The 17985-nt window shown below is 45.7% G+C and overlaps 2 protein-coding genes across 7 annotated transcripts in view; both read right to left on the reverse strand.

Annotated features, from left to right (window-relative positions):
• Positions 1 to 6857, reverse strand: part of mtmr3 (myotubularin related protein 3) — a 30885-nt gene extending 24028 nt beyond the window's left edge. For 3 of the 5 annotated variants that reach the window (XM_064354187.1, XM_064354186.1, XM_064354189.1), the window contains exons 1-4: positions 6662 to 6857; positions 1888 to 1961; positions 1535 to 1608; positions 125 to 214 (exon numbers count right to left, since the gene is read on the reverse strand). In XM_064354187.1, the coding sequence (XP_064210257.1) occupies positions 125 to 214; positions 1535 to 1537 (93 nt within the window). In that variant the 5' untranslated portion in view covers positions 1538 to 1608; positions 1888 to 1961; positions 6662 to 6857. The remainder of the gene's footprint in view (positions 1 to 124; positions 215 to 1534; positions 1609 to 1887; positions 1962 to 6661) is intronic. The other 2 variants (XM_064354190.1, XM_064354188.1) reach the window with 1 other exon arrangement.
• Positions 6858 to 8772: 1915 nt separating this feature from the next.
• Positions 8773 to 17985, reverse strand: part of cux2b (cut-like homeobox 2b) — a 128554-nt gene continuing 119341 nt past the window's right edge. The window contains exons 20-23 of one of the 2 annotated variants that reach the window (XM_064354185.1): positions 16741 to 17040; positions 15501 to 15689; positions 14985 to 15261; positions 8773 to 14462 (exon numbers count right to left, since the gene is read on the reverse strand). In XM_064354185.1, coding sequence (XP_064210255.1) covers positions 13595 to 14462; positions 14985 to 15261; positions 15501 to 15689; positions 16741 to 17040 — 1634 coding nt within the window. In that variant the 3' untranslated portion in view covers positions 8773 to 13594. Of the gene's footprint in view, positions 14463 to 14984; positions 15262 to 15500; positions 15690 to 16740; positions 17044 to 17985 lie in introns of both variants that reach the window. The other variant, XM_064354184.1, reaches the window with a different exon arrangement.

Raw genomic sequence — 17985 nt, forward strand, 5'->3', positions numbered from 1 at the left:
GACAGCATCGACTGGCCAACTTGTATCTGCCATGAACGTTCAGATTTGATGCAACGTGTGCAAGCATGCTCGAGTGTCTTTATGTCTTTATGCAAACTCGGCCAGAATTTTGGCCACGTCTCACCTGCAGGTTGTCCTCCTCCAGGACAGGGGGCTTCCTGGGGAAAATCTGATTGGCCTGGATGCACTCCAGGCTCTGCTGCCCCTCCTCTTCCTGTAGAACAGGAAACCGTGTCAGCCAGAGCAGGGGACGCACGGGGCTCCCAACACGCGCAAACCTGAACCGGTCTTCTTCCATTCCCACAATTCTCTACTCTTTCCTGACTCAGAACCGCAGGCAGTTCGTGAGCCTGGATTTAAAATCCTGTTCTGAACTGGCCCCCCACGCCCACTCCAGGTCCTCCGTACCCACCCGAAATCTGGCCCTAGCAAACCTCACCATTGAGTGAGCGCTCGCCCTCTGAGCCACTTCTTCAGTCCCGCAAAGCCTTCGCCCTCTGAGCCTGGCCCCTGAGCCAGACCCCTGCTCAAAGGGCCCTCTGTACTACCCTGGCCTGCAGGTGCTCACCCGCTAAAAACACACCTACGCGGTGTTCTACTCCGAAGTCAAAAACATCGCAAGTAATCTATTTACAACCAAGCATCTAAAACCGGGGCTAAATTTGCAGGAGCACATTTAATCAGGGACGCGTTCGATATGTTCGGGGGGGGCGTGCGAAGCGAACAGAGCGCTGCACGCTGACCGAAGCTCGGCAGCCTGCGCATATTCAACATGCCGACGCCAGGCAGACCATAGAGGGCACGGACCATTGTGTAGGGCGCCCGCAATGCATACGTGCGTTTTATTTTTAGTGATGGGATCGGCACACGAGAGGGCCGAGCGGCGCTGGGGGAGAGCGCGGGTGCCCGGGGACAAAGGGGGATTAGGGGCGGGCGGCGGCGGCAGGCGCTGAACGGCTGGCCGCAGCACATTCTGCCCGCCGCTGGATCAGCGGGACCGCCGCCCGTGACCCGGAGCTGACAGCGCGCATCAACACGCCTGAGGGGACGCGCGCGCGGCCGGGGACACGCGGGGACACGGCTGTCGCCACGGCGATCAGGCGGGGGGGGTGTGTGTACCTGCACATACGCAGGACAGCGGCCATCCACCCCTTCCTCCTGTGCAGGAGGGGCCAGACGCTATGCAGCGGCTACATCAGGTCACATCGGGGAGGCTTGACCTCGCTCCGGAAGGTTTGTAGCAGAAAATAAAATATTGATCGCTGCCTGTTGCAAAAAACATTGCAGACAGGGCGGGGCATTGTGCCTCCGGTGCTACTGTTTGACCCCACCACCCCCACCCCCTCACCCTCCCCCACCCTCCCGTCCAACCGCCAGGGTGCAAATCAATGAGAGAGTTTCCGATTCCAGAACCAGACGACTGATTTGGAGGCAAAACAAACAACAAACACACAAAGAAAAAAAAAGAAAAAAAAACCCTGACTGGCTGCTGGAGCTGGCCTGTGCGGAGAGAGAAGAGGGCGAGCGGTCTTACCATGGCCCCAGTGACGGAGTGCGGTTCACCCGACCCGGACACGCCCACTGTCTCCACTGGAGCCAAACTTCACTCTGGCAGGGCGAGAAGAAGGGGAGGGGAGGAGAGGAGAGGAGGGGAGGAGAGAGACACGCCGTTAGCCCTCCGCTCAGCGGGCGAGACTAGGGCGCCGCGCTCGGATCGAGCCGCAGAACAGCGCTGTCTGGCAGAGCGACACCGAGAGCACTGTCCCCGCGCCGGAGCGCTCGCTATAAGCCGCCGGACGACTGCACTCTGAAAGCATTTCACACAGATGAAAAAGGGCCATTACCGTATTAACCGCGATTACGCTGTCGCCGGGCATCAGAACTCACCAGAGAGAGAACGCAGGAGAAGCAGACCTCTGACTCTGTTGCGGCAAACCCACAGAGAACGAGGACATTGAATTCTGAGGGAAGAGAGACAATTTACGTGAAACCATTTTTAAACAGCGATTAAAAATAACGTTACGTGTTTTATGCGGACAAACGCAGCCCTAGGACATTCTGGTTAACATTTGTTCGCTGCCGCGAATGCCTTGTCAATGAATGCTGTTCCTGTGGGATTAAAAATAATCAATGCCTGGATATCCAGCTGATTCATATACAATGTCACTGGCACTCATTCAAGTGCACCGAGAGGGAGAAGAGCGGTCACTTCCAAAAGACTGTGGTGCTGTAGGGAGGGGGGAGGGGGGCACTGGTGTGCCAGTCCCAATTTAGTCAAAACACACCAACAAATCAACTGGCTGGACCATGAACCCCGACTGTTTAAACAGGCGCTCCATATGAAACACTAATTTAATGGAGAAGAGTGAACTCCAGACATGTTATCAAGACTCATCGGTTAGCCTCCACTCAAAAAGACTCAGTGGCAGGGTTCTACCGGGTTCTAATTTACGTACTGAACTTGAAGCATTCATTTAATGATACGTTATTCATCTAAAAATTGGAATACAAACTCCACACTGCAAAGATATCAGTCTTCACAGAATAAATAGTTGTTTTTTGAGCTCACATATACTGACAAATACAAAACCAAAAAGTGCCATGGGGCGTAAGACAAAATGATGAAACAGGTGTGGGACATTTTCTACATACGATCATTTAGACATATAACACTGATCGCATTAATATTTGAGCTCTAAAATCTCACGAAACAAGCGAGGAGGAGCCAGCGCCGGCCATGATGAAAAGGCCGCTTACTTGGGAGCGCATATTTCTTGCGACAACTCGGGCGAGGCTAAATATAACCAGGAACGGAGCGTCACCGAAGACGATCCCGAGACCGTCTGTGGGGTTTGACCAGCGGCCAGTTCGCCCTCTCACTCAGCCTATCCCACAATGCCCCGGCTCCAAAACACTGACTGCGCTTTCAGGGTGTGATGCAACGAGCCGCTCCTCCCTCAGCGTGTCGGCCGCAGTGTCGGCTCGCCGCTTCCTCTTCGCTTATCTCTCCGCGCTGGCTTCGCCGCCGACGCTCTCCCCCCTCACCGTCTGACGCGGTCGGAATCAGATAAACACGCGGCGCCGCCCCGCCTCGCTACGCAGCTCCCCCAGATACCGGCAAAAGGTCGCGGCGCGCGCGGACGGGAGCTTCACCTGACAGGACCCAGTGAACGGAACGGAGGTGCGCCGAACCAAAGAGCAACATATGTGATGCGAAGCGTGGCATTCCGATAAACTCGGGAATCCTTCACTTCACATAGTGGCGCCTTAGATTGTGTGGACGGCATTCCAGCATACGTCAACGACGCGGCCGCCCGGCCTCCGTTCCGATTGGCTCCTCGCTCGGGTGTTCTCTTCCACGTCCTGCCTTGAGCGCGCGGTGAAGTGCAGCTAGAGATGGCCCCGACTTATCGTTCATACTTGACAGACCAGTTTAAAGTTATGCACGATATGCATATTCAAGGATACCCTGCGTGCATCGCTATGGTCATGTCAGGCATCTTTCTCCATTACCATTCCCATTCACATGTCCTACCCCAATTTTTCTGCAATTGCTCCTCTATTTCATCAGTTCTGCTTAGCCGTGTTTTTACTGCACAGTCCCGGTGTTGCGGTTCCTTTAATGCCAATGTGTGTCATGTCAGACTCACTACTTTCTGCCAAACATACTTTGAAGAAACAGCACTAAAAGTACTCTGACACAGGCCTGCACTGTGACTGTTTGAGAATTCTAGAAATATAACACTTTCCCAGCCCTAGAAAATTTGGAACGTGCCAAAACCCCACTCCAAAGCAAGAGGCATACGAAGCGCTGTGCAGAACAGCGCGATGCTATAAAAACACACCCCTCAGCGCTGGTAGGTACTGATTAAACCTATCTGCAGTGCGCACGCACGCGTGAGCGCTTATCCCATCTGGCTCGTGACCCACTGTCCCGACCCCAGGTCACGCCCCCCTCAGCCACTCCCGGTCCCGTGACTGCGGCCCCGTGTTTAGCGCTGGATTAGCAGCAGGGTCCCGTCGCACCAAAACAAAGTTTGGAGCGCTCCGACGGGGGGACAGAAGGGGAGATTTTGGCAAACGGGCTGCGGCGTGTACAGTAACGCAGCGCCCGGGACGGGTTAGGGAGGGTGCAGGAGCCGCGCACTGGTCTAACCCGCTGAAGGCTGCGTTCCAACAGACTAACAGAGGTGTGTCTGTTTTAATCTGGGCGGCGGCAGCAGCACGGCTATTGCGAAGCCTTGGAATTGTGCTTTACTTTTTAAAATACATATTATTATTATTTTTTTCTTAATTTTTCTTCCTCACAAAAGCAAATGAAACATATAAAAGTATCGATAGGCGTGTTGTTTAGCCCCGTTTTTTGATGTGCCGGTTCCTGTTTAAGGCGAAGGTTAGGCATGCGTGCGGATCTCTTCATGGTGACATTATGCCACCCCGGGCAGTGACCACAGCTTAAGAGTGTGGCAGTGGCGAGAGGAGAGAGTATCAGTGTCACTCTCTCAGACAGGATTGCATCAGGTGCCACGTTATCCGTGACGAGGGTTCGAGGTGAGCCCTGCGCTCGGCCTGCGTTCCCATCCAAGCCCCGTTTTTTTCAGCGCGACACCCCTCTCTCAGCCTCAATCACACGGCCTGGCACAGCGAATGGAAGAGGTGGCCTTGCTAAAGAAAGGTGATGTCATAGTCACTGTTGTCATCATCCTCCCCACTACCATCTATGAATATACATTTTTCGGCAGACATCTTCATCCGAGTTGCCCTCACAATCTTATATCCTTCCACTTAGTCTAGTGTGTTCAGATATAAAGGTAAGCCCATAGCTTAAACAGGCACAATCCAACTTGAAAACCCTGGACCCTACAGGTACACCGCAAAAATGGAACTACAACGATCAAGAAAAAAATAATTTTCACATTTTCATCCATGTTCAGGCTTTCAACAAAACGTTCACATACGTCATATGCAAATGACATTTCACAAGAAAAAAATTCAGTTTCCATGTTACGCAGGGGATAAACATTAAAGAACATCACAAACAGTTGAGTATCCTTATAAGTATGAAAGTTTCAAACATCCTATCAACCCAAGGAAGGAAAGAGTTCCCTATCACATGATGGTCATACTTCATAACACAAGGGCTTTAAGTGTGGCACCAATTAGCTGCAGCTGACTGCTCCTTGCACCAGGAATAATCCCTACGCAAACCCAGAAATTTCTACTTCAGGCAGGGTTGTTTTGGCCCTTACGATTCAAATTAAAGACTGTTTATCTCAATTGTGACTGCTTAGTACCATGCACTAAACTACAATGCACTAAATCTAGTCTAAGTGTTTTCCTAACCCTTTTAAGCTAAAATGAAGCAAATTCTCAATTATTATCCGGGCTATTTCAGCTACTGTTTACTGTCTAAAGTATTCACATAAAGTTTGCAGTCAAAACAATAACAAGGTATCTAAAAGTTAAAATTGGAGAGTCCTCCCCTTTGTCATTATCAATCATTAAAAAATCTGTACTCGGGGTGACTGCTTGCCAGCTAGCTAATGTTACAGTAGTTGGTTTACCATCAATGTAAACTAAGATGTGGGCAAAAAAGGAGACCAGAGACCAATGAAAACGTCTAATAGTGAATTAACGCATCCACCTAGATTCTTCTTCATAGCATTAACGTAAGAGTTGTTGATTGCAGTCGCTTATGTTATGTTACCAAACCAGAAAACAACGGTAAAATGAGAGGTATTGTAATGAAGGGGCGAGCTGTGTGCGTTCAGAAACACTATGTTTAGAAATTCTGCAGCGTCCAGCTAACGACGGCTATCTGGATAACTGCAGATATAAACTTATGCAATAACTCAATATGCTCAACATGCTACATACTAGCCAGCTAGCGATGCCAATTAAGCGTCAAGCTAGCTAGCCAGCAAGGCACTCATTCATAATGAAAACACGTAAGCCAATGTTAGTAAAGTGCGCCATTTACTCTAACCTGACAATATCTTAACTAATGCCTGGCGTTTTGTGTTGCCAGTTAGCTAGTCTTCTTTGTACTAACTTGTGTCTTCTGTTGTCTGTTTAAGCTTGCTAGCAGTCTGTATGCTTTAAGTTCCCGGTAGCTAAACAGCTAACGTTAAATCATGTTAGCAAGCAGATTTCCATTATTTAAATATGTAGCTATCTAATGTCATGTGGTTGCATTTCTAAATCCAGCCCATTATTAAAATGTAACCGATTAGTGAATCCACATCTAACCGTTACGCCCTGCCTCTTCTGTTCTCTTTGCGGCGTTCTGGATGTAGCTGGGCAGCTAGCTTAGTTAGCAGGTTAACGTTATTTTCATGCCAATGGAAGCTTGGTTGATAACAGTTAGCTAGCCAGCTATCTTTTCCCGACCCGTCCACACCACCATAACGATTATTACTCGTCTCATTTGCAAACTCTGTTCTTTCAAGAAAAACAAGTCAATTTGCTCATTCTAAACGTGTCGTATTTGTTGCTATGATCAGCCTTAGGCTGAGCGCGTAGCATGGCCCGCTGTGTCTCCCTTATCCCAGCTTGGCTGACAGGCTCTGTTTTTGTTGTTGTTATGAGATGGAGGGCGGACCCCCAAGTCGGAGGCCGCAGCCAAAACACACCGAGGCAGAGAGGTGACCGGCGCACTCACCGAGAGGGAGCTCCGGTAAAGAGTCTGCTGAGGGTTTCGTCGACGATTTGTGCACTCTGACTGCAATAAATAACAAATCATACAATAAATAAAATGTCAGATCCAGTTGCCGTATCAGTCCCTCCTGCTAAAGCGCCGAGTCGCCATCGCCGCGTATCCAACCCTGGACTCCCCACGTGACGTGAGATCGTACGCAGTGTTTGTTGCGTAATCACGTTCAGATGGGGAGGAGTGGGGTACCGTAAACATTGTACGAGAGCGGTTTGTGTACGTTCTTTCCGTTATATTCAATTTTTATTTTGGGGCCATGTGAACGCAGATTATGATTAAACTAGTCATCGGTTGACTGCGATCACACACAGTAACTGGCAGTTGGTTGTATACGTAGGTAAATATATCTTCTAAGGGACCGGGTGAATGAACAGGATTACATTCTGGATCTATATTCGAATATATTGTCGTAGAACTGTAGACGTGTCACCAATCCTGCAGGTTAGAACCAACCTGTTGTATGCAAATATGATTCAGTTGAATTAAGTATACATTTAAACCAATGCAAAGTTTTGCAACAGCGAGCCATACAATAGAATTTAGCAAAAAAGCTCATCCTCGGCACATTTTTGTTAATGCCGGACGGAGATTCCGCACTCAGATTAAATATTCGTTAAATCAAAGACTTCTATGAAGTTACTTAGCCAAATGTCGTTTGCATGGGTTTTTGCTATATAATCTGAGTTGCTGTACCCAACTCTATCATCGTACGTTTTCCTTCGATTATGGACAACCTGTAGGCTAATACATGCAGCTGCTAATAGTCTATTTGCAAGCCGGTTTTTCTGCCTCCTACATTTTAAGGTCTAGACGTAAAAAAATGTTATTAGCATCCAGATGGTGGAACACGACACCTAAAAGTAAGACAATTTGGCAGAATGACGTAGCTATAGCTTGGGAGCTTGGTGGTAACTCATTCCAGTGGTAGCAGAAGCGTACCCCATGTGATGAATGGAAGCACACACTTCACATCCGTGTATAGGTAATTATGTAAATAATACATGGACAAGTGATTGCTGAACCATCGTAACGAAGTCAAAGAATCATTTTACAGTACTTAACAGGAAATGCTAGCAGAGAATCTGTGCAGATATCTGAACATTACCCTACATGATATGCAGCTATCCTTCCTTGTTGAACGAGAGTGAACCTATTTTGCGCAAGATGTTAAGATGGGCAAATACTTTATATAGGCCTAGCGCGTGCTACTGTATGTAAAGAATGACCTTATCGTAAACTACCGATTTTAAAATGCGATTTGACACTAACACAGGTTCAAAAACGATACGATAAATGACCTTGGTTTGCTACTGTGTGTTGGTCTGGTGTGTGTGCTGTTAATATATGTTATATGTCCGTCCATTATCTATAACCGCTTATCCTGGTCAGGGTTGCGAGAGGCAGGAACACACCCTTGACAGATCTATCGCATGGCACACACACCATTCACTCCCACACGTATACGTATGGGCAATTTAGAGTCTCCAATGAACATAACCTGCATGTCTTTGGATTGTGGGAGGAAACTGGAGTACCCAGAGGTCTCGTTGGGGTACAGCCAGGTACATGCAAACTCCATGCAGAAAGGGCCAGGCCAGGAATCTTTCTTGCTGTGAAGCGACAGTTCTACCCTCTGCACCACCGTGCCACCGGCTGTTAATATAGTCTGTAGCAGTTGTTTGTAAAATATGACTAATGTGCAAAATAACATTACATGCACACTCCCATAGCTATTATAGCCAGACTGAAAAAACAGCCAATGTTTCACATTAACATTTCACAATTTATAACTGGGGTCTGTGGATGGATTAACAATTTGTAGCTCACGGAAGATTATTTTTTGAGAAAGTGTTATTAGAACAAGCAGCAGTAGCTTTGTGTATTAAATGTTGCTCACCATTGAATGATGCATGGATGCATGATCAGCAGGGGATTTAGGATATATGGATTGACTAGGATTGTACTGTACATTACCTGCAGTGAAATGTGTTTTCCAGACTCTACAGAAAACCATTTTCTGTGTATGGTGCTAGAGCAAAGGAGAAGACATTACCAGTACAGAAGGCCAGCTTAGTTTATGCAACTGTTACAAAGTTTCAACAAAAAAACATAACACAAGCAGGATCTTATACAATGATGTTTTCAGCGATGGCTTGATGCATGATTCCAAGACTCTGCATATATTTGCCTATTCAGAATAAATCATATCTTCTGATGCTTTTAGTTATTTAACAGAGGTTAGCTGTAGGCAGTTTTGGTAAATGGGTTTGTGTCTACACAAGAAGATGAAGTGACAGAAAACTCAAAGGCATTTCAGGTACCTCTGCCACTGATGATAAAGCTTACAAATGGAACAAATGAACACATGCTTGTAATAACTACCTTCACTTGATCAGACCCAAATCACATCTAATAGCTCAGATCCTAAATACATTTATTATTAATGCACCATTATACATTTATCAATCCTTGACATCAAACTGTGATTCATATACTGCAGATTAAAGGATCATTTACCTTTTATAGCACCTCAATTGTAACCTTTTAGCATCCAGAAATGTTTCATTTAGCACATTTTGGACATCTATGCAAAGGATTTTGGTTTTGAAAATGGGATGAATTTGCCAATTTATCAGTGTAGCACTTCTCTTGCCTCCTTCAGATATAGTTTTAGGGTTAGAAAAACCAGACTGATGTTTCAATTAAAGCTGAAACAGCTGTAATATCAGAAGGCATTACACAATTGTTCATATTTTCTAGTGAGTGATATATTGGGGTCACAGAGGACCTGCAATATCTGCGGCTCGTCTGCCGTTGTCTATGTCAATGAACCAATTATCAAGGGAAGAAAGCAGAGTATTCTTAAACATGGTTGTGGGTTTTGATTTTAACAACTATCCGCTTCTATCATCTTACACTTTCTTTATTTGTAAGTTTGGTTTTCAGGCTGTGGGAAGTACAGGTAGGTCTGTTGGAGCTTAAAGTAAAAATTATGTGAATTCATATGCCTCTCCACCATGTCTTCACTGAATATCAACCTGTTTTCACAAGCATTCCTGTCAACATATATAAAGAGTTGAGTGCCGTTTCTGATGCAGTAGGATCATAATAAAAAATACAGCCTAGTCCCCTTTTTCGGTGAACAATATGAAAACACATGCAAGATACAAATGTTAAAATGGGGGAAAAAAAGTATGGTGGGGAGGGAGGGGCTCTGTTATAATAGCAAGTTGTAATCACTAGTATGGATGTGACTTCATGTTTGTGCCTGCCTGTGTGGTTTTGTTAGTTCATAACTATTTTGAGGATTTTTTAATATAGTAGAGAAAGGTGTTATGAACAAGTCAAATGTAAAGCCCAAAATTCAGTGGAATTTGTGAAAGGTACTGTGCTGTGGTTCAATGCAGGACAAACCTTGTTCACTTTAAAGGTGTACTACATTGAAATAATCAAGGAGATTCACTCAGCAACAAGTACAGTAATCACTTTCATTAGAAGTCTCAGAGAACGTTTTTTCTTCACCATCTCCTACAGTAGTTCCTGTTTTTTATTTAAAAACATTTTTAATGAGAAGCTATTGACTAACGACATGCTTCAAAGGTTGTTGACAATATTCTCACTGGTTACAAAGCAGTCATCTCTCTCTATATTCTATCCATGTTACTTTTATAGAAAAGAACGTACAGCACAAACATCTACTACTGAGAAGTAGTATTTTTTTTAAAACTGATGCTGGAAGTTTGCCCACTCTGTTGTGAGTTTTCTGTTGGACTAGAGAATTCAGTGATGCACATGTAGCAAATAAGGGAAATTGTCAATTTTGTCTTAATAGTGTGTCACTTTAAGTCCCACAACATGGTGAATTTACCTGAAACAAGGACCAATCTATTTTGTAAAGCTCATTTTATAAGGAGGCAAGACTACCCTGAGAAAATGTCTAAAATATGGGCAAGCTGTCCAGACCAGAACTGGCTTGAGGGTTTGGTAAATAAATCTGTACACTCTGTTAATATAATTAGCACATTTGTTTCAAGAATCTAAGATATCATTTTCTGTAACTGTGTATTTTTATATATATAGATATATTTCCAATTCTCTGTACTATTAAAACATGTGCAAATGTTACTACCAACTTCAAGGATACATAAACTGCAAAGACTAGTGAAACATTAAGTCAGGAAATGTAAATATTTCCCATGAATTATTTTAGATTTTTCACATATCTTAAAATCGAAGTGCTGTAAGTAATTCTCACAGGAGGTATTGGAGACTTATAAACATTGTTCATGAGATTACAAAACAGAGGCAAAACACTTAGAAGGAACTCACTGTTGACATGACAAAAGTACTCATTTGAAAGCACAAATTCAGAGGCCAAGAGCAAAACACTCAAGACCAGTAACTTTATCTCAAGATATTTGTTGAGGTGTGATTAAAATTTAATAAACATAGTCACTGATTTTGGTTTCACTTAGGGCTTCAAGATCACCGGGGTTTTATTAAAATATGAATGATGTCCCTTTATATTCTAAGCTTTCATTCTCTAAATTTGACAGGTCTTAGCTCAACATTGCATTATACACTAGCCTTCATTCATTGATTGAAATGTTTACTCATTTTGTGGTTCACTATTCATATAGTTTTAAAGGATTACTCATAAACACCTTGATACTGTTGAGTTCATTCTAATGCTCAGCTTGATGCAGCATTAATAGCACAGGCTATTTAAAGGCAAGTGGTGACATGAAATATAACACCAAAAACTAGAAGATCTAGTAGTATTATAAGTGCATTGTTCCTGTGAATTCCTTGCCATAGAGTGAAACTTAAAATGTAGCATAACATAGCGTTGGGGATAATGTGTGGTTATGCCAATTCATTAAGGAACAGTCAGGTGCCATTACTTTTGGCTGTAAGTACAAAAGCATACTTTATCCACTGACTTTGAACAAAATTCTGTAGCTATATCACAATTATAAATCTTTAACTGGGATTTTGAAAGTGATCTGGAAAGATTTACAGCTCTTTTATCGTACGTGACATCACACATTGAATCACTGCTTCATGCTTTCCTTCAAAAGTAGAACACCTCAGTTACACATTATTTCCCAAAGACAGTAACTATACAGTATATACTGAGGGGGGGTTGTTGATACCTTTGCGCAAATTCAATGAGATAAAATGTACAGTAGGGAGAGCAAACTGGGGGTGCCCCAGTAAACTTCAACAGGCAAGAACGGAATTAAGAACAGAAGAGACGTACAGTAAACCTGCCTGATGTGTAGGGCAAGATGGGCATGTCCTTGAGCAGTGTCTCTCAACCACTGTGACCTGTGACAAGTCCTGGTGTGCTGAATCATCTTCTGTAAATCTTTTTCCCATAGTCTTCTTATTTTCCCTTTCTCTCCCACTCTCTCTCAAACACAGATTCACTCAAACCAATTTAAACTGGATTCCAAAATCATAATGATGCCCAACTGTCGTGTAAACATGTGGAAAAAAGTTCATCTGGAGATGCTACTTTTTAGCTTGCGATTAACCCTTAATCCCTTGATTTTAAGCAATCTTAAATTGGAGAAGACCATTTAAAACTTCACAGCAACACCGGCACTGGCAAACAGCTGATGTTAGAAGGGGTTGCTGCTGTGGCACTTCTCAACGTTGACGCTTAAATTTTAATTATACTGTGCATCCTTCAAAACTGCCAGCACCCAGGTGTTTGTCGGCCAATAGTCAGTTGAGAATCACTGTCCTACAGGACATAAGAGGTAATTATGAGATGGAAAACCAAACTGGTGTAAACTGTGCTCATGTGTAGTGAATCAAACCCCGGCCTCACTGCCAAGCACATGAGAAACGGCCACACTGTAAACCGCAATGTAGTCTTAAAGAAAAAACACTTCCACTAACAAGGTCCTACTCTTATTTGCATTTCCTTTTTTCTCTTTTTTTTGTAATTTTTAAGACTTTTTCAGTTTTTTTTTAATTTCAAGTGTATCACAGGTGACTAACTATAGGGGATAAGAGGGTAAGTCGAGTACCATGCTACATCTTGTTCAGAGAAGGCTATTGCAGACAATTCTACAACATGTACAACCACACATGACACGCTTTTGTGTTACAAATGTTCCAAAACATATCACCAAGAAACTAAGTACATAGGAGATGTTTGCTATTTTAGAGTCTTTAAGGACTATCCCTCAGTAAGTATTAAGTTTTTTTGTGAGTAACTTGACTTTTATCTATAATGTCTTAAAGACAAAAATCTGAAAAATTGCTATTCAAAAAGTAGCAAATTTGGTCAGTCTTTTTTTAAATAATCATAGTGCTTTTGATGGCTTAAGACAGAAGTCTTTTTTTTAATCTCACCCAGTGGCAAACTACAGAACTTCAGTGTGCATCATATGACACCACAGCTGCAAAGTCTTCACATCAGAGGTTTCCTCCTCTATTTAAAACACAACAGCTAGGGCTGTTACATATATTTGAAAGTAGTATCCTTTATTAAAATACCTAAAACACGCTTATAAATAATTTCTTATTTTTTGTTGTTTGTTTTTTTTTGTTGTTGTTCTCCATTTTCAAAAGTTCTCTGAGTAGTTCATCAGAGTTGGAAAGTTGCTCTGCAGTAATCCTTTCTCTACAGAAGGATTCACGGCAGGAAGGGGAACAAGGAAGACGGGGGTGGGAGGGTGCGCCAGGAGCCAGGCTCCTCTGCCCAGTAGGGGGGCGACTCTTTTTCGGCAGTTACCTCGACGCGTTCTCTTTCAGAGTCCTTCTCCATGTCTGCAGCTCACAGAGAAAAAAAGAAAAAGGAACTTTAAAAAGTGGGGAGGGCTGGGGGAGGGGGGGGGCAGGGGGTGTGCGGAGAGGAAGGTAGCTCTAGAACTCCCACTCCAGGGTCTCCTCGCGGTTGGCTGCGCGCTCCAGCCGGTGGATTATGTTGTTGAGGTTGGCCATCTTCTCGTTGCGTCTCTGAGAGCTCTTGTTGAGTTTGGGGAGGTTCTGTGGGGGCGCTGCGGGATCCGAGCCGGGGTTGGCGCCCGCTGTCGCGGCAGGATTGGGAGGTGACGGGGAGATGGGGGCGGAGGACGACGGGACGGGGGAGACGGACATCATGAGGCCCGGCGAGGAGGCGGCGGAGGGGGAGTTGAGGGACACCTCCAGGCTGCTGCGTGACGGCTCTGAGGAGGCTTTGAAGCTGACGGGGTCCACCGATGACTTCTCAGGGTCGTCGCCCCCCTCCTGCCGAGACTGTCCGGCCCTCTGGGGGCTGTCGGGGGAGAGGGATCCAGGGAAGGCCGCCGGCACTTGGCTGCACATTGCAGAGTCCTCCTTGAGGCCCTTGGGGCAGTGCTGGCCTGAGGACAGCTCTCTGTAGCAGGCCACGGGATCCTCGCGCTCCGTCTTCAGCAGGGGGAACTGCACGCCCGTGGAGATACACTTGGTTTTAGAGTGCTTCATGTACCTTTTCCTCGCCCCTGCTCCCTCGTCCTCCCGTCCATCCTCCTCCTCCTCCTCCTCCTCCTCCTCATCCTCCAGCTCGTAGGCCTCCTGCTTGACGACGAGCTGGCTCCGCACGGCGCTGGGCAGGTGGCCGTAGTGGGGGCTGTGGCCGGGGTGCGGCTGCTTCCTGTCCTCACAGTCGGAGGTGGGGCTCTGCGGCGGGGGCGTGGAGAAACCGCTCGGCTCCGCGTCCGTGTCGTTGTCCTGGAGACCTTCCATGAAGACCTCGCGCCGCATGCGGGACCTGCCAGGAGAATCACAGCTGGAGTCATGCAGACCAGTGCTGCTCATTTTGTTCACTTACTTTATAACATAAATAAAGTAAACATTCTTTGATCACTACCCCCATGAATTCCCTATTGTTTCTCTTTCTGATTTGGACTGCCCAAAAATAATGGCAGGTTTGTCCACTGTATTGCTTTCAGTTAATTCTAGCGGGTGTCTTTCCAAGCATGTACAGATTAATTCTAGTCTTCCCAAGCATGTGCAGCCCCAGTTTTCTCTGCAATCCAGTGCTGAGCTGCAGTCACTGTGCTGGAGGACTACCCATGGGGCAGATGAGGCGGGCAGGGGAATACCCTGCCAACAACCACGTTTCCTTCTGATGAGTCACCCCATGGCTCTCCCAGTCACCGCTTACAGGGACAGATTTGACCAGAGCATGTGGCACGTGGCAGTGCTCCTTTCTGATGCTCTGCGTCTGCTCTTCTGTTTATACTGCACGTGACGCTGGCAGATGTAGCAACCTTGTGACTAACGGACTGACCTGTAATTGTGGAACCAGTTGATGACCGTGTTGGTCTTGAGGTTGAGCTGCGCGGCCAGCATCTCAATGGTGTGCTGGGAGGGGTAGGGCTCCAGGAGGTAGGCCTTCTTCAGGGCCTCCTTCTCCTCAGCCGCCAGCACCACGCGCGGCTTCTTGGCCTGGCCGAAGGGGCACAGGTCCACTGCGCTGAGCGCAGGGCTCACGCAGTCTGAGCGGGTACCAGGGGAGTCGCTGTCCGACCCTGTGCTCAGGAGCCCATATCGCCGCTTCAGGTAAGCTGGTTAGAGGGGACACAGACACAGGAGAGCGGTTATCAGTAGTAAATATATAAGATATAAAATATTAGTTACTAATAGTTAAATTGCTTCTTTGCCCCCTACTGGTAAAATGCTATTCCTGCAAATCACTATCGAGGGAGCAGGTCATTCAATGAAAGAGATGGGTTATCACATCTGGGGAGAAACCTCCCAACCACACAAACAAAATGTACAGCATCACATTTACACACAGACACACCTTTCTTCTCCATCTTCTTCATGTCCCGCAGCTTGTCCACATTGTGCGGATCGTTCAGCCACAGCTGCATGCGTACGAAGGGCTCCCGCCCCTTCAGGCTCAGCTTGTGCCAGGGCTTGGGTCTGGACAGCAGGTCTGACACTGAGCCTTGTGTGAGGCCCAGGATACTCTCCCCAAACAGGCGCTGACCTGAAACACACCCACACACACACACACAGAGTAACGTGACGACCCTGCAAGCAGAAACACAATGTGACCACGTACACACAGCCATGTTATGAGGATATATATAGTGTGTACATGTTTACACGAACACAAAGGGGGGGATGTGAAGACATTGCATAATGCAAGTGCAACATTTTGGGTCCGAAGTAAAAACCCAACAGTACAAATACACAGACACACAAAAATGTGAGCATACGCCACATCCACAAATGAAAACATCAACTATGCAAACATGCAGAAAGGTAAACACAGTGTAAGAACACAGGCATTGAAGGCTGTAAACACACATGCACAGAACCATAAACACATTACACAGACTGCCCTTAAACCCATGGAAACATCCAGGTTAGAAAGCAGGGGCTCAGCCACACTCAGCATGCTAATAGAGGGTAAACCAGTGGACAAAAATAGTTGTAAACTTGCACTACAGAGGACACCGTTCTGAGCAGGAACTGAAGAGCTGTTACAGGGCTCAGGTAACTCAATCAAGCGAGTCAAACAAGGACAGCAGAAGTCTGACGGTATCAATATCCCTTTTTCACGAGAGAGCTGGAACTAGGCTGGCTGGCTTCCGAGGGTTCGAAAGGCTGGTCCAGCACAATAATACTGCTGCTGGCCCACTTGGCCCTGGCAATCTGAAATCTGTGAAACAAACTGCACTGATACTGTGGGCATTAGTACTAAAAACTGAGAAATGAGGGGATCGCAGTCAGGAAAACAGAGGGGGATATATGTAATAGAGCCATTTTTTGTCATGTTTTTTCAGGAAAGACTTGGAGCACAGACATAAATTCAAACATCTAAATTTGGAAAAGACACACCAGCATTCAGCGTGACTTCATATTCTCCAGCTCTCAATGCAGCTGAAGTGATGGGGAAAAGCAATCAAGCAAGCTCCAGCAACGGCCATGCTTTCGTTCCAGCTCACTCCAAATTCCATTTCCAGCTGTGCAGTGGACGAGGGTTTACCTAGCACCATATGTCAGCACTACAGCGTCACCCACACTGCGCTCACCCAGGTTGTTGTCTGTCAACACCTCCTTCACCCTCTTGGTGATGCAGTAAGTGTCCAGCTCAGGGGACATGGCCACCAGTTCCTGGATGCCCAGCGAGGTGTGGGAGGGGTGAATGGACAGGAGGCTGGACGTGGACTTGCCGCCGGGCGGCTCGGCACGCGGGCCCAGGCTTTCCGGCTGCTGGTTCTCCTTGCTGCTCTCCAGAGCCAGGCTGACGGGCTCCGGCAATGGGCTGGGCTGGCTCTCCTCTGGGCTGGGGGGTGGCGAGGGCGAGGACCGAGCTGTCGTGGGACTCTTATCTGCTAGGGGGACACAAAACAACTAAGGGTTAAATTCACCAGTGTGGGCAATGGCAGAAGCAGCAGCCATTTTTAAATATTGGGAAGTTAGGGAGGGAAGTATGAGGGATTATGCTTGGAATTGGTAGTGACAAAGAGATCACTGTATCAATACATTTAAAATAACATTTCCAAAACTTTAATTCTCATAACTTGTATATTGTATTTTATTTTATGTATTATTTTATTATAGTACTTCATCTTTATTACTGAACAATATGTGGCAGAGGTTTAAACCTGTGCTTGACAACTAAATAAAGAATCTGGCAGTCAGATTCATTCAATTGCACTTTCACTCCTGAATCTGAATATCTTACTAGCGACAGTGAATCCACTTCTGATTCCGCCATTAAAGCAGAATCAAGTGAGTGTCAAACTTGAAGATACAACTTCTAGCCTCACTAACACAGCCCATTTCGTTAGACTAGCACGTTACTGTCTGTCATAAGATCCAATTAAAATAATGCTCAATTGTATAATTGCACCATTAAAACAACTAAAATAGAGATGGCCAATGTTGTATCTCCCTTGCTGGCTGCTTTACTAATTGTTGAAAGCTGTTAAAAAAAGTTGAAAGCAGTTAGCTCCTCATCTCTCATTCTCCTGTCTGTAATTAGATCCCTCCCTCAGTGAGAGAGCAATGTCATCTGCTTCTTTTTGCAGGGCTTACGTGTTTAAGAAATCACATTTTTTTAAATGCATTAAGAGTTTTAAAATTTTTAATCTAGCTAGCAACAGAAATCACAATTAATGATTGATATTAACCAACAGCAATTGGCACACAACTAAGCCATGAAATTACATACAGTACAGAGCCATGAAAAAGTATTTACCCTCCATTATTGCATATTTGTCACACTGAATGGTTTCAGATCTTTAGACAAAATGTAATATTAGACAAAAATG

Source organism: Anguilla rostrata, chromosome 10 (genome assembly GCF_018555375.3).
Source record: "Anguilla rostrata isolate EN2019 chromosome 10, ASM1855537v3, whole genome shotgun sequence".
NCBI lineage: Eukaryota > Metazoa > Chordata > Actinopteri > Anguilliformes > Anguillidae > Anguilla > Anguilla rostrata.